The sequence below is a fragment of the Chelonoidis abingdonii genome, chromosome 1 (genome assembly GCF_003597395.2).
Source record: "Chelonoidis abingdonii isolate Lonesome George chromosome 1, CheloAbing_2.0, whole genome shotgun sequence".
Taxonomy (NCBI): Eukaryota; Metazoa; Chordata; order Testudines; family Testudinidae; genus Chelonoidis; species Chelonoidis abingdonii.
Genome location: NC_133769.1, coordinates 249,426,111 through 249,452,582, shown reverse-complemented (window position 1 = coordinate 249,452,582; position 26,472 = coordinate 249,426,111). Strand labels below are relative to the sequence as shown.

At 46.8% G+C, this 26,472-nt stretch overlaps 1 protein-coding gene across 7 annotated transcripts in view; it reads right to left on the bottom strand.

The window, feature by feature from the left end:
• Window positions 1-9,356: 9,356 nt before the first annotated feature.
• UBE3A (ubiquitin protein ligase E3A) overlaps window positions 9,357-26,472 on the bottom strand; it is a 95,859-nt gene continuing 78,743 nt past the window's right edge. For 6 of the 7 annotated variants that reach the window (XM_032805581.2, XM_032805584.2, XM_032805582.2 and 3 more), the window contains 6 exons: window positions 17,387-17,592; window positions 15,222-15,386; window positions 13,499-13,654; window positions 13,331-13,404; window positions 11,352-11,495; window positions 9,357-11,035 (listed from right to left, as the gene is read on the bottom strand). In XM_032805581.2, coding sequence (XP_032661472.1) covers window positions 10,915-11,035; window positions 11,352-11,495; window positions 13,331-13,404; window positions 13,499-13,654; window positions 15,222-15,386; window positions 17,387-17,592 — 866 coding nt within the window. In that variant the 3' untranslated portion in view covers window positions 9,357-10,914. The remainder of the gene's footprint in view (window positions 11,036-11,351; window positions 11,496-13,330; window positions 13,405-13,498; window positions 13,655-15,221; window positions 15,387-17,386; window positions 17,593-26,472) is intronic. The other variant, XM_032805590.2, reaches the window with a different exon arrangement.

Here is a 26,472-nt window from a genome sequence, read left to right as displayed (position 1 = left end):
AAAGGTCCTCCAGGTCTGCCTCCAGGAGGCAGAAAAGACAGTTACTCACCTTTGTAACTGTTGGTCTTCGAGATGTGTTGCTCATATCCATTCCATTTAGGTGTGCGCGCGCCATGTGCACGCTCATTGGAAGATTTTTACCCTAGCAACACTTGGTGGGTCGGCCGGGCGCCCCCTGGAGTGGCGCCCTTATGGTGTTAGATATATACCCCTGCCGGCCCAACGGCCCTTCAGTGCCTTCTTGCTGGCTACTCCGACAGAGGGGAAGGAGGGCAGGTTTGGAATGGATATGAGCAACACATCTCGAAGAACAACTGTCTTTTCTTCTTCGAGTGCTTGCTCATATCGATTCCAATTAGGTGATTCCCAAGCCTTATCTAGGCTGTGGGATCGGAGCGAGATGTTGCAGAATGCAAAACTGCTGAGCCAAATGCTGCATCATCTCTGGACTGTTGAACCAATGCGTAATGTGCAGCAAAGGTGTGAATGGATGACCAGGTAGCTGCTCGACATATTTCCTGGATGGGGACATGGGCCAGGAAGGCAGCAGATGAAGCTTGTGCCCGAGTAGAATGGGCAGTGAGGTGGCTAGCTGGAACGTGAGCCAATTCATAGCATGTGCGGATGCAGGATGTCACCCAAAATGAAATCCATTGGGAAGAGACCGGTAGGCCTTTCGTCCGGTCTGCGACCGCTACAAAGAGCTGAGGTGACCTTCGGAAGGGTTTGGTTCTCTCGATATAAAAGGCGAGAGCCCTGCGGATGTCCAGAGTGTGTAGCTGTTGTTCCCGATGCGATGGGTGCGGCTTCGGGAGGAAGATGTCTTGGTTGACATGAAAGGCGGAAACCACCTTAGGGAGGAAAGAGGGGTGTGGTCGCAGCTGTACCTTGTCCTTATGGAAACCTGTGTTCGCTGTCAAAGCCCGAAGCTAAGATACTCGTGTCGCTGAAGTAATAGCGATGAGGAAGGCTGTCTTCCAGGACAGGTACAGCAGCGAGCAGGTAGCCAGTGGTTCGAAAGGAGCACCCATGAGCCTGGCTAGCACCAGGTTTAGATCCCAGGTAGGGGTTGGGTGACTAACTTGAGGATACAAACGTTCCAATCCCTTGAGGAACCTTGAAACTATAGGGTGAAAGAAGATTGATCGGTTATTTTCCCCTGGATGGAAGGCGGAAATGGCTGCCAGATGCACCTTTATGGAAGAGACCGCTAGGCCCTGCTCTTTGAGGGACCAAAGGTAGTCCAAGACAGTGGGAACGGACACCTGTCTGGGGATTAAGTTATGCTGAGCACACCAACAGGAGAAACGCTTCCACTTGGTGAGATATGTCATCCTAGTGGAAGGCTTCCTACTGCCCAAGAGCACCTATTGGACCGAGGCAGAGCAATGCAATTCAGACTGGCTCAACCACGCAGCAACCATGCTGTGAGATGAAGGGACTGCAGGTCCGGATGGTGAAGTCTGCCGAAGTCCTGTGTTATGAGGTCCAGCCAGAGTGGCAGGGGAATCGGGTCTGCCATTGAGAGGTCAAACAATGTGGTGTATCAGTGCTGCCTCGGCCACGCTGGAGCAATCAGGATCAGGTGGGCGCTGTCCCTGCGGAGCTTGAGTAGGACTCTGTGGACGAGTGGAAACGGTGGGAAGGCATAAAGTAGGTGCCTCTTCCACGGGATCAGGAATGCGTCTGAGAGGGAGCCCAGGGAGTGTCCCTGGAAGGAGCAGAACACCTGGCATTTCCTGTTCTCTCGGGGGGCAAAGAGGTCTATGTGGGGAAATCCCCACTGCCGGAAAACAGAATAGATGATGTCCGGGCGAATCGACCACTCGTGAGACAGGAAGGATCTGCTGAGGTGATCCGCCAGGGTGTTCTGGAATCCTGGGAGAAAAGAAGCTACCAATTCGATCGAGTGGGCTACGCAAAAGTTCCAAAGGTGGATGGCTTCTTGGAAAAGTGGGGAGGAGCATGCTCCGCCCTGCTTGTTTATGTAAAACATGGCCGTTGTGTTGTCCATGAACACAGATACACAACGGCCTTGGAGATGGTCTCGAAACACCTGGCATGCTAGACGGACTGCTCTCAGCTCCCGCACATTGATGTGTAAGGCCAGTTCTTGAGGCAACCAGAAGCCTTGAGTGCGAAGTCCCCCGAGGTGGGCACCCCAACCCAGAAATGACGTGTCCGTGGCTAGGGCCATCGAGGGTTGAGGTGGGTGGAATGGCATCCCTGCACAGACTAGAGTGGGGTCTAGCCACCAGGTTTGGGAGCCCAGAACCTTCCTGGGGATAGTGAGCACCGAGTCCAGGTTGTCTCTGTGTGGCTGGTACATTGAAGCAAGCCACGCTTGGAAGAGACGGAGGAGTAGCCTGGCGTGCTTGGTCACGAAGGTGCAGGAGGCCATGTGACCTACTGGGCTGAGGAAGGTGCGCACCGACGTTGTCGGGAAGGTTTGAAGACTTCGGATTAATGAAGCCATTGTCTGAAAATGCGACTGTGGGAGGAAGGGTCTGGCCAGATTGGAGTCCAGAACCGCTCCAATGAAGTCTATTCTCTGCATGGGCGTGAGAGTAGACTTTTCTGTGTTGATCATGAGACCTAGGCTCCTGAAGAGGTCTCTGACGATGTGCAGGTGCTGTGATACTTGCCACTGGGAAGTCCCTTGAATGAGCCAATCGTCAAGATATGGGTAGACGTGTACTCGACGACGCCAGAGGCAGGCGGCGACTACAGCCATGCACTTTGTGAAGATACGCGGAGCTGCTGAAAGGCCAAACAGAAGTACAGTAAACTGAAAGTGTTGGTGGTTGACCACAAAACGGAGGTACCATCTGTGTGGTGGATAAATTGCGATGTGGAAATACAAGTCCTTCATATCGAGGGCAGCATACCAGTCTCCAGGATCCAGGGATGGGATAATGGTCCCCAGGGATACCATGCGGAACTTCAGCTTTATCATGAATTTGTTGAGTTCTCGCAGGTCTAGGATCGGTCATAGACCTCCCTTTGCCTTGGGGATTAAGAAGTAGTGGGAATAAAACCCCTTGCCTCTCATGTCCTTTGGCACCTCCTCTATGGCTCCCATGGCTAGGAGCGACTGGACCTCTTGTAAGAGGAATTGCTCGTGAGAGGGGTCCCTGAAGAGGGACGGGTAGGGAGGGTGGGAAGGCGGGGTTGAAGCAAACTGGAGGTGGTATCCCCCTTCCACCGTGCGCAGGACCCAACGATCTGAAGTTAGCTGGGACCAGGCAGGGAGGAATCAGGAGAGGCGGTTGAAAAAGAGAAGAGAAGGATCCAGTAGGGTAACTGGTGGGCCATCCTCGGGCGTCCCATCAAAAGTTCTGCTTAGGCCCCGCTGGTGGTTTAGGGGATGCCTGATTTTGAGCTCCTTGAGGGCCAGACTGTCTCTGCCGATTCCCCTTGCCACGCCTTCTAGTAACGTCCTGACACGGCGTAGTCTGGGCATAAGGATGGTGTAGCTGGGGCTGTAAGGTCCTGCGTTGGGTCACTGGCGTGTGCATACCCAGCGAGTGCATTATAACGCGATTGTCCTTCAGACTTTGCAACCTGGGGTCAGTCTTGTCTGAGAAAAGGCCCTGGCCTTCAAAGGGTAAATCCTAAATAGTTTGTTGCAATTCAGTGGGAAGGCCTGATACCTGGAGCCAGGAGATATGCCCCATCGTCACTCCTGATGCCAGAGTTCTGGCAGCAGAGTCCGCTGCACCCAGAAAGTCCTGGAGGGAGGTTCTCGCTATCTTTTTACCCTCCTCAAGTAGGGCCGTGAATTCTTCACGGGACTCTTGGGGAAGAAACTCCATAAACTTCCCCAAGGACATCCAAATATTAAAGTTATACCTACATAGGAGGGCTTGTTGGTTCGCCACCCTAAGCTGGAGGCCCCCGGCCGAGTATATTTTGCGGCCTAGTAGGTCCATACACCTAGCCTCCTTTGACTTAGGAGCTGGGGCTTGCTGGCCATGATGCTCCCGTTCGTTCACCAATTGGACAACTAGAGAGCAAGGAGGTGAGTGAGTGTAGAGATATTCATACCCCTTTGAGGGGACCATATATTTTCTCTTTACTCTCCTTGCTGTAGGTGAAATTAAAGCTGGGGATTGCCAAATGGTGTTCGCATTAGCCTGTATGGTGCGGATGAACGGAAGAGCGACTCTAGTAGGTGCATCAGCCGATAAGATGTCCACGACCGGGTCCTCTATTTCAGGGACCTCTTCCACCTGCAAGTTCATATTCTGAGCCACTCGCCGCAAAAGGTCCTAATGGGCCCTGAGGTCAATTGGTGGAGGGCCTGAGGAGGATATCCCCGCCACCGCCTCATCAGGCGAGGAGGAGGAGGAGAGGCCCGGGACCAAAGGGTCCTGTGGTGACTCCTGTACTTGATAGGTGTCATCTGCATCTGGTGGAACCTCGGCGACTGCAGATAGTATTGGAGCCTCATCCGTGCCGGTGGGGGTGGGGGGCCTACTGTCGCCTCTGGTACCTGGTGTTCTGACGGTGCCGACTGTTGAGCCACTGATGGTGGACCTTGGCTTTGATGGTATGCCCACAGTGTCCAGAAGGACCAGTGATGAGGTCCTTGCTCGTGGCTCTGTCTCTCTGAGCATATATGTCTGGGGACATCAGAATCACGCTCCTGATGATAGGATGCACTACCAGCCTGTGATGACACTGTGTGTCTGGAAGGCCACGGCGGTGCCGATAGGCCCTGGGAGGGCGCCACTGTTCTTAACGCTTGGGCCCAGGGCGGTACTGGGGAGAGGTACCGGGACCTATAATGGCATCGCGAGCGAGACCGGGACCTTCTACTGTATCGGTGCCAGGAAGTTGACCGAGATCTCGAGTCCCTTCGTCTGGAGCGACTGCGGGATACACAGTGCCGAGATTGGTGCCGTGAGCCGGATCAGTACCAGGAGTATCTGTCCGGCGAATGAGATGTTGAAAGGTGCCGCGAGTGTGATCGGTACCATGATGGAGAGCGGTGCCGGGAGCGGGAACGGCGCGATCGAGAGCGTCTGCGAGACCAGGATCTTGAATGATGTCTCTCTGGGGGACCAACAGAAGGAGGCCTTACCATGGCCGGGCTTGCCGATGGATTACATGACCTACACTGGCGGTGCCGGGGGTTGAGGCCATGTTGACTCCGTCATTGCGATGAGCTCCCTTGCCGTGGAGAAAGTCTCCGGCGTAGAAGGGAGGGCAAGCTCAACCACAGCATGAGCCGGGGAGCTGTTGAGCACCGAACTCAACAGCCTTTGTGGGATCGGAATTGATGGTGCTGAGTTTGGCAGAGCCGCAATCTGCGGTGTCACAGTCGACGGTGCCATGGCAGATGATGGTGCCAGACGAACCATCTTGGAAGAGCGCTCCTTCCGTGGAGCCGAAGTTGAGGCACTGTGTTGCTTCCCAGGTCTTGGGGACAGGGAGCGGTGCCGAGCAGATGTCGATGCCGGTAAGGGTCGGTGCCAGGACTCCTTGGTACCGGAGTGGTCCAGTGCCAAAGGGGTGCTCCTTACCGAAGCAGTCTCTTGGGTGCTCAGTGCCAACGCTGCAGGACTAAATGCCGACTCCACGAGGAGCTGTTTCAATCGAAAGTCCCGCTCCTTCTTCATCCTTGGTTTAAAGGACTTGCAGATGCGGCACTTATCAGCAAGGTGGGATTCCCCTAGGCACTTGAGGCAGGAGTCATGGGAATCCCCTATTGGCATCAGCTTTTGGCATGCCGAGCATGGTTTGAATCCCAGTGCCTTGGGCATGGGCCCGCACTGGGATGGAGGAAAGGGGCTAATCCCCGATTCCCCCTTAAACTATATACACTAACTAACTAATACTAACTAAAACTACAAGAACTCGAACTATAGACACAGTAACAGTAAAGAACTACGAGTAGCTAGGGATGTGGAGATCAGCAAAGCCGCGTGCCACAGTTCCAACGACTGTCACAGGTGGTAAGAAGGAACTGAACGGCCATTGGTTTGGCAGGGGTATATATCAGAGCCATAACAGCGCCACTCCAGGGGGCGCCCAGCCGACCCACCGAGTTTTGCTAGGGTAAAAATCTTCTGACGAGCGTGCACGTGGCGCGCACACATCTAATTGGAATTGATATGAGAAAGCACTCGAAGAACACTGGTAATGGCAAGCTGGCAAAGCTGTGGAATCCCCAAATACTCTATATTTGCAAGTACCAACATTAGCAGTGTCAGAGGCCTGAGTACTGAGGCACCAGTGGTGAAGCCAAAGCTTTTCTTGTGTTGGAAGCGCTCAGAATGTGTAAACTTGCAGCACTGAGATCATAGCCCTGCTGACCTCATAGAAGATGAATGACTCAAAGTTGACACTAAGGGCTTCATGGCATCCTTGCAGAGGACTAGGAATGACTGCATGTCACTTACTATAGAGTGATATGGGGAATGGATATCATCTCTCTCCTCCTTTGTATTCACTGCTTTGAAGCAGTCAGGAAACTTCAATACAAGCTGGTTTGAGTTAGGAGTACCTCAGGGAGCTGCTAGCCCTCTTGGTGCCTGCCTTCTGTATATGTGATGAGGTAGAGGTCAGTGTGACACTGCCTCCCATATTTTTCATAGATTTTATTGTATGACAATTATTTTATGCAATATACATCATGTGAGGTATCATTGGAAAGGGTATGATTTACTGAATATGATTATCCTATTTGTATGCATGTATCATTTCTGTATCTGAAGTTGTGAATATTGATTATGTATCTGTTACAAACATGTTTACATATGGGGAACACCCACTAGACAAAAGATTCTCAGTGTAGATGGCTGGCTGGGAAAGTCTCATTCAAATTAATGAACCATTAGGGAGAACAGCCCATAGAAGCAGTTTATTGCTCACCTGGGGGCCTTCCTGAGGATGCTACAAACAGGTTCCACTTGTCTGCTGTAGCCAGGGACATGTGACCAGGTCACCTGGTGCTGGACTCCATCTTGGAATACCAGTGTTTTTCCATTGACTGGTGTGGGAACCAAGTTTTGAGACAAATGGTTCCTGTCATACACAAAAGCTATAGCAGACAAGGGAATGACCACCTCATGGTTCTTCACTGACTTGCCTGCCCAAGATGACTCCTGGAAACACCTGAGGAACAAAGATTGAACTGGGGGGGTGGGGGAGTCCTGGATCCAGGTTAAAGGGATTTTTAGCCTGTGAATGGAACTGGGGTTTCTAAGCTGCAAGCCAGTGCAGCTTGCCCCTTAAGAGCCTGCTTTATAATCATTTAGTATGAGAATTTGCTATTCAAATCCAATCTCTTTAGTATATTAAGCTTAGTTTGCAAGTTTTGTTCATTTGCTAGGTAATCTGCTCTGATGTTTGCTATCCCTTATAATCACTTAAAACCAAGCTTTTGTAGTTAATAACTTGTTTTTGCTTTGTTTAAAACCAGTGTGTGAAAATCATAACTCACGGCAGAAAGCTGTTGTATATTTTCTCTCCACACTGAGGGAGGGGGGTGAACTTCATGAGCTTATGCTGTGCAGTGCAAGATAGTATAAATTTTGGGTTTATATTATACCCCCGAGAGGTGTGTGTACCTGAGTAGCTGGGAAGTCCCTTAGGTGAAGCCTTTCCATCCACAGCTGAGCACAGCATCCGTATGTAACTGCAGCTGGGTGTGTCCCTACCTGTGCGTGCTGGTAAAAACCCGTCACAGTTAGGGCTCTATGTTCCCAAATGTTGAGTGCCCACTTGGCAAATGTTTGAAGCACCTGAGCAACCTTCTTTCCTCTCTCAGTGCCATGCCTGAAATCAATGGCCCATAGATACCTGGCACTGAAGGAAGTGCTGGATGTTGAACCAAATAATTGATGAGCACCAAGCAAGGCACTGAACCAGGACAGGTGTCTCAGTGTAAGGTGTTCAATTGCCTAGGATATTATGGTGTCAGTGTGCCAAGGACAATGGCAATGGTAGAGCTCTGTGAATCTAGTAAAAACACCAAGGTGCTGGCAAAAAAAGAAGAGATTCCAAAATGCCCCCCACACCTTCACCCTGGAGGGAAAAAAAAAGGTGTGCGCTAAAATGCCTAGGAACAGGCATCAAAGTGCTGCACACGTGTACCCAAGTTCCCAAGCTAAATTTTGTAAGTCTTTATTGTACCAGACCAGCCTAGGAGTTAATTAATGGTGAAGGATATTCAGTCAGTGTTCCTGAAATCCTGAATAGCTGAAGACAGAAAAGTCAGTCCTCTGAGGGAAATGCTTTCTTCTTGATAAGGTCAGTAAATGAAACTGAATGGAACGTTTTAGGGAAGTATTTACGGTGGGGAGCTGCCAGTAAGGGTTCCGGCTTACTACCGCTACTTCTACTCCTCAAGGGTAAAAAAGCCTTTATATTTAGAGAATTCCACCAGTGCTGTGCTAAGAGATAAAACTCAGACCGAAGGATCCGGTATAGGTGGTATCTTTAACATAGTATCTTTAAATGAGAAGTCCAGTAATTCTACGAAGTTCATATATATCTGGTAATGCCCCCTCAAAAGCAATTCATGCTTTTTGAAAGCTACTACAATTATACATTATTTTAATGTTACTTTTTCTTCTGTAGTATAAAGTTCTCATCCATTTAGAATGTAATCAATTCAGAGCAAGAACCGTGTATTTTTACCTGACTGTGAAATGCCTGGCACTTTTGGAGCTATATAAAAATAACCATCACCACAAATCTTACACAGAGAGAAACGGACATAAATATCATTCAGAACATTTCCTGGACAAATCACATTAAAGGGATATGATTTGAACAGCTCTACAACAAACATGTGGTACCAAGAATTTTTCATACTCACAAACTGCAGCAAGGCAATCATGAACAGCGTCTATGCTCACCATCTAAAGCACAGGAAGATGGCGAGGTGCCCAAATAATTCAGTAAGGCAGTGTTGTGGTGAGAAATTTGCAATAGTTGATTTTCTTTTTTTTTTTAAAAGCCCTGGCTTCTGCAGATGTGATTAGGTGAGAATCTCACTTTCATTTAAACAAAAACAGTTTCCAGCCACATGGTGGTAGAGAAAACCTCGAAAATGTATTCTAAGTACACCCTAAAGGCTCAAAACCAGATAAAAAGAATCAATTTTTTCAAATCTCATTTAAAAAAAGATCAATTTTTAAGGCAATCTTGATGGTTTGGGGCCTGACTCATGATTTTTGAACACTTAGGGTTGACAACACTGCGTTATGTCATTTCTGGAGAGCTTAATGTTTGTCTCATCCTCAACATATAATATATTTTAAAGGTTTCAAAATAAATAGTTTAATGATGCTCCATGTTAACTTATAGAAGTAAGGAAATCACTGTCTTCTTTTTCACTGAACCATGGTGAAAAACGTCACTGTTTTATTCAGCATTATAGTTACATAACATTTGTCTGTTTCTATTACTAGAAAGAATTTATTAAAATAATCCTGAAAAGACATCTTTTCTCCCTCCAATGATTTCAAAACTGCCTTTTAATGCCAATTTCACACAAATCATCAAATGGATTTGATCTGTAGTAGTCAGTTATAGCAACTGTCAAGGCACAAGCTCAGCTCTGCACATCAGCTGTTGCTTGCAGTGAAACGAGATATGCCAATTATGTCCTCTTAGTTAAAAATGCATAATCCCTTTATTTTACATTGCAACAGGAGAAGTTAACATTACATATACAGATTACGAAAGGTAAAGGATTTACTTCTGATATGATTTGTAGATTTAAATTCAAACTCTATTGTATATTTTATGTAGCAGATGAAAGTAATCTTAGTATTTCCTTTCTCACAGCATATTAAATAGTTGGGAATAAACAATATAAAGTAAGCCTTAAAAGTTTGTTTTAATCATTTTCAATTTCTGTCTATTGTCAGATGAAAACTATACCGTACAGTAGCCATCCCTTTTGATTATGTTGCAACACTGATCATGTGCCTTGATAAGGGAACAACAGTTCACTAAATAAGGATGATGACATAACATGTAGGGAAGACTTTGGATTGTCTCTTTAAAATGTCAATGTAATAGGCAATTAATAATAAAACTTCAAAAATTTTAAGTGCACTTCCACATGCTTTTTGTTTATAATATAGCAACTTCCTATCCTTTTTTCAAACAAACTTCACTCTCTAGTCTAAAGCTATTTGGCTGAAAATGCACTTTCCCCAGTAAACTTTTTTTTTTAAACAACGTAACTAAAACGCCTACCCTTTCATAGACTAAGAAATATGTTTTGCTAATTAAAAGACAATATATTACAAGACATGTGAAGACAACACATAGTGAAATGAGTTTTAATTGTTGTGCTGTGGCTAAAGTAAAGTTCTCAAGGCTGCAGTTTAACATTCCAAGTTCTCCCTTCCATCTTTATTGATTATGATTTTGAACAGAAACTCTTTGGGGGCTAGAACAGCAGTAATTGCATCACACTGTTTTCCAAGACTTCAAGTTTCAAAAGCAAACTCTTCAAAAAAGTACAGTTCCTGATTTGATTAGATACAGGGACAAAAATATAGCACATACTTGAAGGTTACATGGTCTACAAATGATGGCAATGTTTTCCTTGGGAGAGTACACTTTGTTTTCTTGTAAATACTCAAAAAGGCTCAACTTCAAGCAGTAATAAACACAAGCAAAAGTGATTTAACCCTTAAAATAAATATTCAGGAAAACCTCTCTGTACATACAAGTGAAAGAATATGTAATACTTTCACGCTAAAAGAAAAAATAAAGAATTTGTTCATACAAGCAGCTGAAATCTGCTGTTCCAGCCCAGTGTCCCCAGTAAAGAAGGGAGGCACAAACACAGGTGACTACTGTAGCTCACTATCTTATGGCCTTTTTTGGACAGGGACATCACCACCACCAATTTTAATCCCTTTTGTTATATTTATTTATTTATTACAGCATGCCAAATCCTTTGGCATATGTGATGGCCTTCAACAATCTCTCTTTAAGCTTTTCTTTGTTTGAGTATTCCGGAAGCAAAAGGACATTAAAGCATGTGTGAGATGTAGGCAATCTGAGGAAAAACAGAAAAGGAAGAATTCAGTCATCAGAATGCACAGCGCATGCACATAAGCATCATCATCTTTGAGAAATACCCTGCTATTTCATCTGCTTACATATGCAAGAACAATACTTCAGTTCTGCTTTACAATTTATACCAATTGTTTTCACGTAACCTTGAGGTCACAGTGTTATAAAATATTATTAAAATGCTATTAAAAACCCTTAATGTTAAGGTTTGGCTGCCGGTATTTTCACTTTGCAGAATTCATGTTAATTTTTAGGAAGTCAAAATAAAATTTTTACCAAACAGAAGGTCAATATTTTACCTCTCTGTGTCTGGGCCATTTTTGGCTATAATCATCTTTAATTTTCCAAGCCCTCCCACAGGTGCTCTGTCCGTGCCTGTTGTAAACTGCAAAAATAGTCTTTTCTGCTCATCTGTAAATGAATGGACTATTTCCCAGAATTCCCTATTGAGGGGAAATTAAAAACAAAAAGTTGAGAAAGCAAGAGAAAAATATTGTTAAGAATATTTGAGACAAACAAGACCTCCCCCCTACTTGTATGTAACTTTCCCAACTACCAGAATTATGCAATTTGCAGCTGTTAATTGACACATCATCAAATATGGAACCATATTTGATCCTCTTAACATATCAGCATACAAACCGAGCATACAGGAGTTGAACAAAATTGCATTCAAACATTTGCTAACCACTGAAGTTTTGAAGCTACATCTGAAGTATTTCAAAATCCTTGAAGGTTAAAGTGTTAACTTTTTAAAACTGTTTCAGACTACTCTAAAATTAGCAAATCATTTGCAGAAGCTGTCCATTTGTTTTCTATACTGTTCGTATTTTCTATATTTTTAAATTATCCTTATTGCAATGCATTGTCTATTCTCTGATAATCTTCTCTCTCTCTTCCTCGTATCGTATTACCAAACACATCAATATTAGTTTGACTAAATAGTTCAAGTCATGTGACAATTACCAGCTGTGAGTTAAGATCAAAGCAGAGGTGAAAATAAAGATCAGAAAAGGTGGCTTCTACAATATCAGAGGAATAAAAATAGTAATTTATCAAAAAAGTGTCAGCCTGATTATATGTAAAATAATCAGAGCAGGAGTTTTTGCAGCCCCTATGTTTTTCTATAATCGTAACTATGGTAAATACAATATTTTGCACATCCTCATTCTTGACATATGGCAAGGCCTTTTGTTTCGATTATATGTGATAATGTACTCACTAATGGCCCATCAGAACAAATTATGACACTTCCACCCATCACAAAATCCTGTTAGGATAAATCATCATTGAGCAAGAATCATCGCCATCTCTTATTTCATGGTCCTGAAGATCATTTGAATATATTCTAGACTTATAAGAGAGACTACACACAGACTATTTCATTCAGAACTGGGAACCTCAATATTAGAATGATGTAGACAGACTGAAGAGGGATTAGAAGAGAAAGACAACCATGGCCTGGAGGAGAAGCAGACAGCCAAAGATGACAAGAACTATACCATCCTCTCCCAGAGGAGGATAGGAAAACTCTCCATAGCATTATTCCACTTTTTACCCCACAGAAAACCTTCTGTGCAACATGGGCTCTGTGAGTGAGAAGGATGTAGTTGAGCACACATCCCCTAAGGGCAACCCCAAAGGACTCTGAACATTAATCTACCTGCTTCCCTTGCTGTGTACTAAGGAACTTCTCCCTTGAAGGGTTGAGTAGTAAATTACAGGGGAACTTTATCAGCATGGCTCCTACAGATTCTCTCACACTAAGAGAACAATTAATTGGAAATTCTGCAAGCAACAAGATGTGGAATTTCCTTTCCCATATGTGGGAGTAATCCAGGTCATTTCTTAGAAACGTATTTTACTAAACTAGGCAAATAGGTAGCATAGTGTAAGAAATAATCCCGCCCAGTTGGGGGTTACCTAATGAGTCCCTTCCATCTCTCAACAAGAAAGCACACAAGGAAAAAAGAGCAAGTGCAAAGTAACCATCATTTTTAACCCTTCAGTTTCTTCAACAGCTTTTGATAACTTTTCATTTGTTTAAAGAGTTTATTTTATAACAGCACATTAAGCATCTTATCATTTGCTGACTTGATTCAAATACTCACAGTGAACTGATAGATAATGCACTACCAATAATAAATGATGATATTTAGCTCTTGCTGGACTTCAGTGTGTACTTCAAAACCACAAACCTCACAGATGCTGCCTCTTCATCACAAATTTAGTAAAATACAGTTTGCTTGTACATCCCTTGAAAAGTTAAAGAACTTACCTAATAATAAGAGAGTCTCTGCTATAGCCACCATCATATTCTGTAGTTTCTTCTAGTGCTTGAAAGTCTAGATTCTGTAAATGTAAGACATTTTATCACCACCCATAATGGTATCTTTGGGATAAGAAAACTAGCAATTTGTTTTGTTGCACATTCCAGATTTCTTACCCTACTTCCACAAATAAGTAATTCAATTTCCTCTGGTCTAAATAAATATTTCAGTGGAGACTCATTGGTCACCATATGGAATCCTCTCCGAAAGGCTTTGAACTGCTTTTCTACTGATTTGTTGAGAATGTAGTCTGCATACAGATTGACAAATTCCTGTAAGAAAACAACCCCAAAACTTATTTAATAGTTAAAAGCCAAACCCAACCCTTCAAAAAACAAGATACACTCAAACAAGACATTTTGGTCTGATGTTTTAATTAGGGAAAGCAAGTATTTCATGGCATTTGTATAAATTTGTTTTCTCATAACTGGAACCAAGCCAGAGTGTACCACTGGACTTTGCCCACCTACAATCAATCATAGAATATCAGGGTTGAAGGGACCTCAGGAAGTCATCTAGTCCAACCTGCTGCTCAAAGCAGGGCCAATCCCCACACAGATTTTTGTCCCAGATCCCTAAATGGCCCCCTCAAGGCTTGAACTCACAACCCTGGGTTTAGCAGGCCAATGCTCAAACCACTGAGCTATCCCTCCCCCCAATTTCAGAGGCAGCTGAGCTATGACTGGACACTTCTGTCAACTTCACATGTACTGAAATTTTTAAACAGAAATTATCCACATGCACACAGAAAATAGTCCAGGTGGATTCCTCCCAGTTGGTGGACAACTTCATTTGAGAAACCAAGTTTATGGGCAAGGAAAATTTCTCTTTCTCCCACACAAACATCCACCAATCTCGAGGACTCTGGTAGGACACAGCCAGTAGTAAATAAAGTTGACGCCATCACAAACAATGGTAGGATTCAAAACCTAACACAAAAGCTTACTTCTACATGTATCAAAATTTTGTGTAGTCTATATTTGTATTAAACCTAAGCCTATTCAGCAGCAAGTTACAACTAAAGGAGACAGTAGATGATCTTTCGGTCTGTCACATTTTCCTATAAGATTATGTTCCGATGCTGAGTCCAAAGTGTGTTTGGGGAGATAGACAATGTGAGGTCTGGTACGCATATTTCAATTTACTAGTTTTATAGCCAGTTTACTCAGCAATCTGCATATACATAACTTAGACTGTAGACTCTAGGACTGGAAGGGACCTCGAGAGGTCATCGAGTCCAGTTCCCTGTCCTCATGGAAGGACCAAATACTGTCTAGACCATCCCTGATAGACATTTATCTAACCTACTCTTAAATATCTCCAGAGATGGAGATTCCACAACCTCCCTAGGCAATTTATTCCAGTGTTTAACTACCCTGACAGTTAGGAACTTTTTCCTAATGTCCAACCTAAATCTCCCTTGCTGCAGTTTAAGCCCATTGCTTCTTGTTCTATCATTAGAGGCTAAGGTGAACAAGTTCTCTCACTCCTCCTGATGAGTAAACTGGCTATAAACTTAAATATCTATTCAGGATTCTGTTAACAGTTGCTTGTAAACAGCAAACATTAAAAAGGAGTCAAATACTTCTGACTTGTTATACATAAACATGTATGTTACAGCAAATGTATCTTCAACTGGTGTTCTCGAAGTCATACATGCAAGAGAATTATAGAAAAAGTGTTTTCTTCTGCTTTTTAACCAAATTGGACTATTAGAATTTTAAATTTAACTATTTCTTTATCGCTAGCTGAAATTAATGTTTTAGTTACATGCCTGAAATTCTGAGATACATAGTAATGACAAAGATCATTCCACCGTTAGAGTGCCATGTGAATTACCTTTCTGTTTTCATTTGTAATAGGGATTTTATCTCCATTTTCCTTTAAATCATGCATCATTGGATTGCCGAAGAGATCCGTATGAGATATTTGGAAAGTTATCATCATATCATCTTCTACACTTCCCTCATACTGTAACAAGTCTCTTAAACTCTGATAAAGAACCTAATAAAATAAAAACATTTGATGATAGAGTTGTAAAATATAAGTTCCACTATATATCACCAATGTTAATCAGAGTACGGCTTTAGATACTGACTGTCCAAAAACATACTTGGATTGGTCAGCTATATCTTTTGGGTGAGGTCACAACTTTGTACCAAATCCCAATTGTTCATGATTGGGACATAATCACCAGAAATGCCAGGAAAATATTTGTGCACATAATGTGAAGAGAAGGAAGTTAAAGTGTTGCTAAATATTTGACCCTCACTTTGAAAAATAAGCACAAGTTAGGGTCAGTAACTTTGCAGTACAGGTGGAATTTTAAAAAATGAATGCAAGTTGTTTGAAGGGGTTTAGGGAGCCCTCTGAGTCCCTGTACTCCAGCAGTAATAAGCCCCACACCTCTGAGGAGTCCCCTAGTAATACTGCCCAGAAGCAGCAGATGATGTGCAGGCAGCAGCAGTTTAAGGGCTCCCACTAGGGGACAGAGGTATGAGCTGCTCAGGGATGCAAACTGAAGGTCAGAGAAAGTCAGAGTACTTTTTAATTAGAGAAAGTATAGTGAACTTTCCCCATATACTTCTTGTAAGTTTTGGCTGCAATCCTCATCCTCTCACCAGTTGTCTTCCTCCTATGCTCCACAAACACTTCAAAGGTCCATGTTAGTAAACACCGATTTAGGAACCACTACTTTTTAAACAAGATCTGGCTCTCTTGCCCTCTGAATTCTGGCCGTGGTACTCAACAATGCCTTATGTGGCCTGACTACTTTGAATTTTATACAGTTTTAAGACTCTCAATCAGCATTTAAATAACTTGGTCTGTTTAATGGAGTCTATGAAGGGTGATTTTAAAGTAGAGGTGGCAGAGTAAGACAACTGTGGAAGAGGAATGGAGGTAAGAGGTAAACTGAACTTTTAAATCCACCCATTCTCTTCCCACAAAAATGAGACTGGTCGCTCCACATTTTGTAGCCTCTTGACAAGTTTGAATTCACTTGTTACTAAAAATAAAACTAACCTGAGAATCTGAAACAGCTCAATTTTGTTATTACAATAAAAAATGACTTTAAAGTCACAAACTACAGCTGAAAGAGTGGCCTGAGTTGGCAAACTGTTGGCATGAAAAACAATTTAAACAGACCGGGAAATCTATAAAAAATTAAGTTATTTTTTCTAATATAGTAAAATAAAAGGCATTTATAATAACCTTTATCCTATTCACTTTCTCTTTTCTTTCTTTGAACCATTTGCGATAGTGGAAGGATTTATTGCATAGCTCTTACAAATAAAAAATGGGAAAAATACCCCAAATTAATTCAAATAAATCATACTAACAGCAATAAAACACACTAGGTTGCAAGTTAGAAAGCTATTGGTGTACTTTGGATGGTTGAAGGCAGAGGACCAAAATACATGAGATGTGCTTTAACTGTTAACTCTCACACATTTATTGTGGCTTATTGCTATTTTACAGCCATCAGCAAAAGAACCCTCCCCCTCCCCTTTCTCTCTATAGTTTTTAAGATGAGACAATAAAAAGCATGTGAGAAAACTCATAATTGCTTCAAGAATTTGTGAATAATCTCCATCTGCCACAACTGCCTTTCACTTAATAGAGTCACTACAGCATAGCACTTCCATGAGAATTTTTAAAAAGTGTTTTACTAAAGATTGGTCAATAATATTCTCATTTTACAGACTGGTTTATTGTGGCACAGAAGGTTAAGTGACTTGCCCACATTCATGCAGTGAGGCAGAAATAGGACCAACATACTATTGCTAGCCAAAGCATATTCCTCCAAATTAGATGTAGTGGTAGCATCATGTACCAGTCCACACATTTTAACAAATAACCCTATAATGTTTTGACTAACCTAACAGGGGATTTCACTTTCACCTATTCTGACAGTAAGCTTGTGTTGAAATCAAATCTTAATTAAATGAACACACATTTTTAACAACCTGTAGTAATAAATTCAAGGTACACAATGAACTTACAGGGTGAGAATCTGCCAGATCACGGAAAGTTCCTTTTTTGCCCATTAGCTTCCTGTAGACAACCATGGGAAAATGTACATCCAGTATACAGTTATTGTAAATAGCCAGACCCAGTACTATGCCAATCAGTGTAAACTGACCCTCAGTTTCAAAAGAGGATGGGTTAAACCAAAACAGTTTTGTAGACTCATCGTATGTGAACATACCTATAAGAAATTAATTTAAATGATTACTTTCATATTTAGAAAAAACAACAAAAATGTAGAGCAAACATCAAGTTTAAAAATTCACCTTCTAAATCCATCTGTACCAGATATACATATAAAATTACACTTTAAATTTAGAATTGTATACTTTACCAAAAACATTACATATTCATACCATGAATTAATGTTTCGGGTTTTATAAACTGTGATGCTCCTGGCCTATAGGAACACGTACATCAGTTATAAAGCCACACATTTATAACCAATCTCCCAAAGTTTCCCTGCAATGGGATGGGCACCCACCTCTCACGAGTGCCTCCTGGTTGAGTACGTGTGTCTGCAGACTCTCAATTTGTGCTGACCTTTGTCAGTGGTTTCTCAGGACAGTTTTCAACAACTCAGCCCTGAAGCCAACTCTCTCACACAGTCTGTATGTCAAACAGAACAGACCTGTTCCAGGGTATACAGTCCAACAGGTGCCTAACCCTGTACCCATCTGTTGGTATCTCTGCAGTTCTCCCCAGACTTAGTCCTTACATAGTTCCAGGCCTGGTATGTGGCCATACCCCCAGGGCTTGCTCCCTGGACACACAGTCTTCCTGCAGCCCTCACTGGGCTCAGTCCTTATTCAGTCCCAGCAGCCAACCAGGAGCTCCTTCTTGCTCCCCTAGTCCCTGCCAGCAACTGATCTGTCTGTGGTCCTGCTGCTCCTTCAGTCAGCCAGCCAGGAACACAGCTCCAGGCAGCAACAGACTGACTCTGGCCCTGCAGTTCCTTTCATGCGAGTCTGCTGGGCTCTGACTGGCTGCTTCCCCACAACCACTCTAGGCTGCTTGGAGGACTTCTCTTCTGCTCCTGTCTGGGATGAGGTACGGTAGGACCCTGAGGCCTCCAGCAGGAGCCTCTGGGCCTAGTGGACCCCATTACGTTCCCCAAATCACAACATAAGATATCCCACTCAAGCAACCTCCCGCTGACAAAAGCTGTACGCCAACAAATTCTAGCTCACTTGGGCCAACAGGGTAAGTGAATTCCAAATCCAGGGTTGAGGCCCGTTCACAAAAGTTGACCTGTCTGCAGGAATTTAGGGTTATAAAAGTATCTTAGTAGATCTCAACTAGTGGAATGGTGCATAGAGACAGACGCAGTTTTTAAGGGACTGTCTATATGTGGAATTACTCCAGAACAGCTATTCAGGAATAACTCCATATGTGGACTCTTCTTAATCCAAATTAACTTTCAAGAGTAGAGAGGCAAAAATCTTCAATCTAACGTATACGTCAGTGGTCCTCAACGCGGCACCCGCCCAGGCATTTATATGTGCCCGCCTAGTGCAAAGCAGAGGAGACCTCAGGTTGCGGGTGTGGTGTTCTCTGTTCCTGGCAGGTGCGGGGCCTGCCTAGGTCCCAGCAGGAGAGAGAAGCTGAGGCCCCACGCCTGCCAGGGACAGAGAACTCGGGGGCTGCGGGCACCGGTGTTTTCGGTCCCTGGCAGGTGCAGGGCTGCGGCTTAAGCCGGAGAGAAGCTGTGGCCCCAAGCCTGCCAGAGGAGAGAAGCCGTGGCCCCACACCTGCCAGGAACAGAGAACTCTGGCGCTGGTGTTCTCGGTCCCCAGCAGGTGTGGGGCCCACCTAAGTGCCCAGCAGAGAAAAGAATCTGGGGCCCCGCAACAGCTGGGGACAGAGTACCCCAGGGCTGCGGGCACCAGTGTTCTCTGTCCTTGCGGCTTTTCTCCGGCTTCTCTCTTGATTCATATATTATGTAATATTAAATATTTTTTTTGTATTATTTCATGTACAAATACAAAATAAGCCTTGTAAAATTGTTGGCGCCTGCCACACTCTTCTGAAAACATGAATGTGCTACTGACCACAAAAAGGTTGGGGACCACTGGTATACATGATGGTGATATGAATGTGATCCTTTTTGGTTACTGTAGTTTTGCTGTATGTACAACATGGAACATGACACATTAATTGAAAACATATTTTACTTAGTGGTGGGCGGGCCAGCTGACACCTCTAAAAAAAAGGGAAAGTTAGATATCTCACTGTCAGCTCTGATGCCTGCCAAACCCAAATGCTCCCCAACAGCAGTGTGCTCTCTGCCCTTCTGACCTGGCTAGTAACGACTTAGAGATGCATTCTTCCCTCCTTGAGGTTCCTTTAGGGTTGCTGCTGGCACTGGAAGCTTGTTTTCAGGCAGTTTAGCTGCTGACCCCATCAACGCTGACTGTGTAGACAACCGCCTAACTAAACGGCAGGCACTTTTTTTCCATTTAAGGGGGCGGGGGGGGGGGGGCAAGAGTTGGATTTCAAAACAAGTTCTATTTACTTTTCAAAAGTGTGAATTTAAGGAAACAAGACATCCTTTCAGAGGAAGATTTTTAACACTCAAATATGTATCTTCATTGAATGGGTCATAAAGGGCATGAAAAGTCCACTGAAATGTGTAAGCTAGTGAAAGACTTCCTGAAAATGTTTTAATTTTAAAACTTTGTGCACAATAGGTATGTAACCACTTTTTTACACCAACAGTTCAAATTGTAATTGGTATATTGAGACAAGATGGTTACTCACCTTAGTAACTGTTGTTCTTCGAGATGTGTTGCTCATATCCATTCCAGTAGGTGTGCGCGCGCTGCGTGCACGTTCGTCGGAGACTTTTACCCTAGCAACACTCGGTGGGCCAGCAGGGCGCCCCCTGGAGTGGCGCCGCTATGGCGCCTGATATATACCCTTGCCGGCCCGACCGCTCCTCAGTTCCTTCTTACCGGGCTACTCCGACAGTGGGGAAGGAGGGCGGGTGTGGAATGGATATGAGCAACACATCTCGAAGAACAACAGTTACTAAGGTGAGTAACCATCTTTTCTTCTTCGAGTTCTTGCTCATATCCATTCCAGTAGGTGATTCCCAAGCCTTACCTAGGCGGTGGGGTCGGAGTGAGACGTTGTGAAAGTAAGACCGCTGAGCCGAAGCGGCATCGTCTCTAGATTGCTCAACCAGCGCATAGTGCGACGTGAAGGTGATCCTGACGACAGGTAGCCGCCCGGCATATGTCTTGGATGGGGACCTGCGCCAGGAAAGCAGCAGACGAGGCTTGAGCCCGAGTAGAATGGGCGGTGAGTTGGCCAATTGGACGTGAGCTAAGTCATAGCACATCCCGGATACAGGACGTCACCCATGATGAAATCCGCTGGGAAGTTACAGGGAGACCTTTCATACGCTCCGCCACTGCTATGAATAACTGGGCGAGCGTCTGAAGGCTTTAGTCCTGCTGATGTAGAATGCAAGAGCCCGGCAGACATCAGGGTGTGTAGCTGCTGGTCCCCGGCGGGATGCGTGCGGCTTCGGGAAGAAGACCGGTAGAAAAATGTCTTGGTTAATATGAAAGGCAGAGACCACCTTCGGAAGGAAGGCTGGGTGTGGTCGTAAAGCTGCACTTTTCTTTGTGAAAGATGGTGTAAGGTGGGTCTACTACCAACGCACGGAGCTCAGATACCCGTCTGGCCGAGGTGATGGCTACCAGGAAGGCCGTCTTCCAAGACAGGTAGAGTAAGGAGCAGGTGGCTAACGGCTCAAAAGGTGGGGCCATGAGCCTAACAGCACCAGGTTGAGATCCCATGTAGGGGAAGGAGGCTTAACCGGAGGGTAGAGTCTCTCCAATCCCTTAAGGAATCTGGAAACTATTGGGTGAGAAAAGGTGGAAGTGCCGGACTCTCCAGGATGGAAGGTGGAGATTGCGGCCAGATGGACCCTAATTGAAGAGAGGGCTAGGCCTTGGCCCTTGAGATACAACAAATAGTCCAGGACAACAGGGACTGGAACGGTGTTAGGGACCAGGAACGCTGCGTACACCAGTAAGAGAACCGCTTCCACTTAGCGAGATAAGTGCCCGCGTAGAGGGTTTCCTACTACCAAAAGGACCTGCTGAACCTGGCTGGAGCACTGGCGCTCAGACTCGTTTAACCAGACAGAAGCCACGCCGTCAGGTGCAGGGACGGAGGTCCGGGTGCTGAAGCCTGCCGAAGTCCTGCGTTATAAGGTCCGGGTAGAGGGGCAGTGGTATCGGAGTCGCTAGGGACAGGTCGAGCAGCATGGAGTACCAATGCTGCCTCGGCCATGCCGGAGCGATCAGGATCAGCTTGGCCTTGTCCCTGCATAGCTTGAGCAGGACCCTGTGGACTAAGGGAAAGGGTGGAAAGGCATAAAAGGAGACACCCTTTCCAGGGAATGAGGAAAGCGTCCGAGAGAGAGCCCGGGGAGCGACCCTGCAGGGAGCAGAAACACTGACACTTCCTGTTCTCCTTGGAGGTGAATAGGTCTATCTGGGGAAAGCCCCACTTCCGGAAAACAGAAAGTAGGATGTCCGGGCGGATGGACCATTCGTATGTCAGGAACAACCGGCTCAGGCGGTCCGCTAGAGTGTTCCGGACCCCCGGGAGGAAGGACGCTATCAAGTCTATTGACTGGGCTATACAAAAGTCCCACAGTTGCATTGCCTCTTGGCAAAGAGGAGAAGATTGTGTTCCTCCTTGTTTGTTTATGTAATACATGGCCGGTGTGTTGTTCGTAAAAATGGCAACACAACGGCCCTGCAGCTGTTGGCGAAAGGCCTGGCATGCCAACCGGACCGCCCTGAGTTCGCGGACATTGATGTGGAGGTGGAGTTCCGGCAAGGACCAAAGACCTTGGGTACGCAGATGGCCCAGGTGTGCGCCCCACCCCAGAGAGGAAGCGTCCGTTGTTAGGGACAGCGAGGGTTGAGATGGATGGAACGGTCGACCGGCACACACCAGGGCAGGGTCCAGCCATCAGTTGAGGGATCCCAGCACGTGCGACGGTATTGTGATTATCATGTCCAGGGCATCCCTGCGCGGCTGATAGACCGAGGAGAGCCAGAGTTGCAGAGAACGCATGCGTAGTCTCGCGTGCTTTGTCACGAAAGTGCCCGCAGCCATGTGACCGAGGAGAGCGAGTGCGGTGCGGACAGAGGTTGTGGGGAAGGCTTGGAGCCTTTGAATGAGGATAACTATAGACCGGAACCTCTGAGGAGGCAAGCTGGCTGTTGCTCGATTGGAGTCCAGCAGTGCCACTATGAATTCTATGTTCTGCGTAGGGCGCAGAATGGATTTGTCTAGATTGATGATTAAACATAGACGAGAAAACAGATCTTTGATGAAGTCTACGTTCGCGGTCACTTGGTTCTCAGAAGACCCTCGAATCAACCAGTCGTCGAGGTATGGGAAAACATGAATACGACGACGACGGAGGTATGCAGCTACTACCGCCATACACTTCGTAAAAACTCGGGGGGCCGAGGAGAGGCCGAAGGGAAGAACCGCAAATTAGTAGTGATGACGGTTCAGCACGAAGCGAAGAAACCTCCTGGGCGGTGGGTAAATCGCTATATGAAAATAAGCGTCCTTCATGTCGAGAGCAGCGTACCAATCTCCGAGATCGAGGGAAGGAATGATGTTTCCCAGGGACACCATGCGGAACTTGAGTTTCTTGATGTACTTGTTCAGAGCTTGCAGATCCAGTATGGGCCGGAGGCCGCCTTTCGCCTTGGGAATTAGGAAGTATCTGGAATAGAACCCTCTGCCTCTTAAGTGCTCTGGAACATCCTCTATTGCTCCCAACGTTAGGAGCTTGGAGACTTCCTGTATGAGGAGTTGCTCGTGAGAGGGGTCCCTGAAGAGGGACGAGGAGGGAGGGTGGGAGGGAAGGTGGGGTCGAAATAAACTGAAGACGGTAGCCACCTTCCACCGTGCTGAGGACCCAGCAGTCTGATGTCAGCTGGGACCAAGCAGGGAAGAAAGCGGCAAGGCGACTGGCGAAGTGAGCGGGATCGCTGGAGGAAATTGGTACGGTGCTCTTGAGCGCACCTTCAAAAGTTAGGCTTTGGTCCCGCTGGTGGTTTCGCGGGACCGGAATTGTTACCCCCTTGAGGGCCAGACTGGCGCCTACGAGAGGTCCGGGCTCTCCTTCTGGAGAAGTCCTGCCTTGGCCGAGGTGGGGGGTAGGACCGTTGGGGCTGGGAATGGAAGGGTCTTCTCTGAGTCTGCGGTGTGTGCATTCCCAGCGAACGCATTATCACACGATTGTCTTTGAGACTCTGGAGTTGAGGGTCCGTTTTCTGTGAGAAGAGTCCCTCACAGTCAAAGGGCAGGTCCTGTATCGTGCACTGCAGCTCCGGCGGCAGACCGGACACTTGCAGCCATGAAATACGCCTCATAGCTACCCCCGAGGCAAGAGTTCTAGCCGCCGAGTCTGCGGCGTCCAACGAGGCCTGAAGGGAGGTCCTCGCAACTTTTTTCCTCTCCGCCAGGAGAGCGGAGAACTCTTGGCGGGAGTCCTGCGGGACTAGCTCTACAAACTTCCCCACTGCCTCCCAGGTATTGAAACTATAACGGCTCAGGAGGGCCTGTTGATTCGCAACCTGGAGCTGGAGGCCTCCTGCTGAGTAGATTTTCCTGCCCAATAGGTCCATCCGCCTGGCCTCCCGGGATTTGGGCGCAGGAGCTTGCTGGCCATGCCCCTCTCGCTCATTTACGGATTGGACCACCAACGAGCAAGGCGGAGGGTGGACATAAAGGTATTCATATCCCTTTGACAGCACCATATATTTTCGTTTCACCCCTTTCGCTGTAGGTGGAATCGAAGCCGGGGTCTGCCAGATGGTGTCGGCTCGTGCCTGAATGGAACGAATAAAGGGGAGCGCCACCCTGGTCGGTGCCTCCGCCGAAAGGATACTGACCACTGGGTCATCTACCTCAGGAACTTCCTCTGCCGGTAAGTTTATGTTCAAGGCCACCCGGCGTAGGAGATCCTGGTGAGATGAGGTCGATAGGCGGCGGCCCTGACGTTGCCGTTCCGCCACAGTCTCGTCCGGGGGAAGAAGAGGACGAGACTCCAGGGACCAAAGGGTTCATGCAGAGACTCTTCGTTCTGAGGAGCATCCGAGGGCTGCTCTGTTGGTCCGCATTGCCTGGGCAGGCAGATGCTCCAAGGTTGCTGGAGGGGGTCTGCTCGCCGTGGACTCCGGTGCTCGGTGGTCGGAGGGAAACAGAGCGTGGCGGCGGATGGTGGCTACCTTGGCTCTGGTGGTAAGCCACGGAGTCCAAAAGGGCCACTGATGGGGACCTTGATTGTCCGACTCCCATACGATGCAGTGTCCAGCATGGAAGAGATGGACGGTTGGCGGGACAGCCATGGTGGAGCGAGAGCTGCTGAGATATGGGTCCCGACGGCGGTGACAGTCCAACAGAATCGTCCCCAGCGCGGTCCGGGAAGCGGTGCTGGAATCCCGCCGGTGCCGTGAAGGTGACCGGGACCTACGACCAGGCCGGTGCTGGGAGGTCGACCGGTGCCGAGAGCCTGCATGCCGAGATCGGCTGCACGACATTCGGTGCCGAGATCTGGAGCGGTGCCGTATTGCCTGGACGGTGACGTTTGCCGAGACCTCCGTGAGGTTTTTATTTTAGTGTTTTATACGTGCGAGTCTGTAGAGTAATTCGGTAAATGCCGACAGACTGGCGGGTGGGGGGGTTGGGATTCACGTTTATTTTTAGCGGTACCGGATGTCGTATACTGGGTTTATGGGAACGGTACCGGGACTGCGAGGGACTGTCGGTCGCGGGAGCGATGACGAGACCCGGGAACGTCTGCGGGACCTGGATCTGGACCTGAAACGGCGGGTCCCACGGTGCCGGGAGATCTCATGAGAGCCGGCTTGCCAGAGATTTGGGACCCGCACCGGCGGTGCCGGGGGTCGAGGCAGCTCGGGCTCCGTCATCGCGATTAGGTCCCTTGCCAGCGGAGAATGTCTCCAGGGGTTGAAGGCACAATGAGCTCAACCGCAGCACGTGCTGGGAGCTAATAGGCACCGGACTCGACGGCTCTTCGGAGGCCGGAATCAACGGTGCACCAGACATCGAGGCTGCGGCAGATGTAGTTTGTGCCGGGCGGTCTGGTTTGATAAGCGCTCGGACTGCGGCGCTGGGAAATAGCGGCCGCAGAAGGCTTACGCTTCTTGCTTTGCGGAGACAGCGAGCGGTGCCCGACCAGAAGCTGGTGCCAGAGACCTGTGGGACGGCGTCTTGTCTGAGGGCGTGCAGCGCGGTGCCAGAGGAGGCGCTTGTGCCCCGGTGCGCGGACGGTGCCGAGGACGGTGGATGTTTAGAGCTGCCTCCATCAGCAACTGCTTCAGGCGAACGTTGCCGCTCTTTCTTGGTACGAGGCTTAAATGCCTTACAGATTTTGCACTTGTCTGTTAAGTGGGAACTCGCCAGAACACTTCAGACAAGAATCGTGCGGGTCGCCTGTGGGCACAGGCCGACGGCAGGCCGCACACGGTTTAAAGCCCGGTGATCAGGCATGAGCCCGGTACCGGGGTAGGGGACGGGGATAAGGCCCGATCCCTTCTAAGTAACTATAAAAACTAATACTTATCTACTAACTAATTCACTATATACAGAATTTACAAATAGAGTCAAGAGAATCGCTAGGATGTGGAGAAACAGGTAGCCTGCGCTCCACAGTTCCAACGACCGACACAGGCGGTAAGAAGAACTGAGGAGCGGTTGGGCCGGCAAGGGTATATATCAGGCGCCATAGCGGCGCCACTCCAGGGGGCGCCCTGCTGGCCCACCGAGTGTTGCTAGGGTAAAAGTCTCCGACGAACTTGCACGCGGCGCGCGCACACCTACTGGAATGGATATGAGCAAGCACTCGAAGAAGAAATTTTAATTCCTTTACTACATTATGCACTATAATAGTGAACTGAAAGCACTCAAACTTTTATTTTCTATTTATGTTGTCTACATATTTCATTATTCTGACCTTTGCCAATGAAAACAGACTAGCCAATTTCACGTT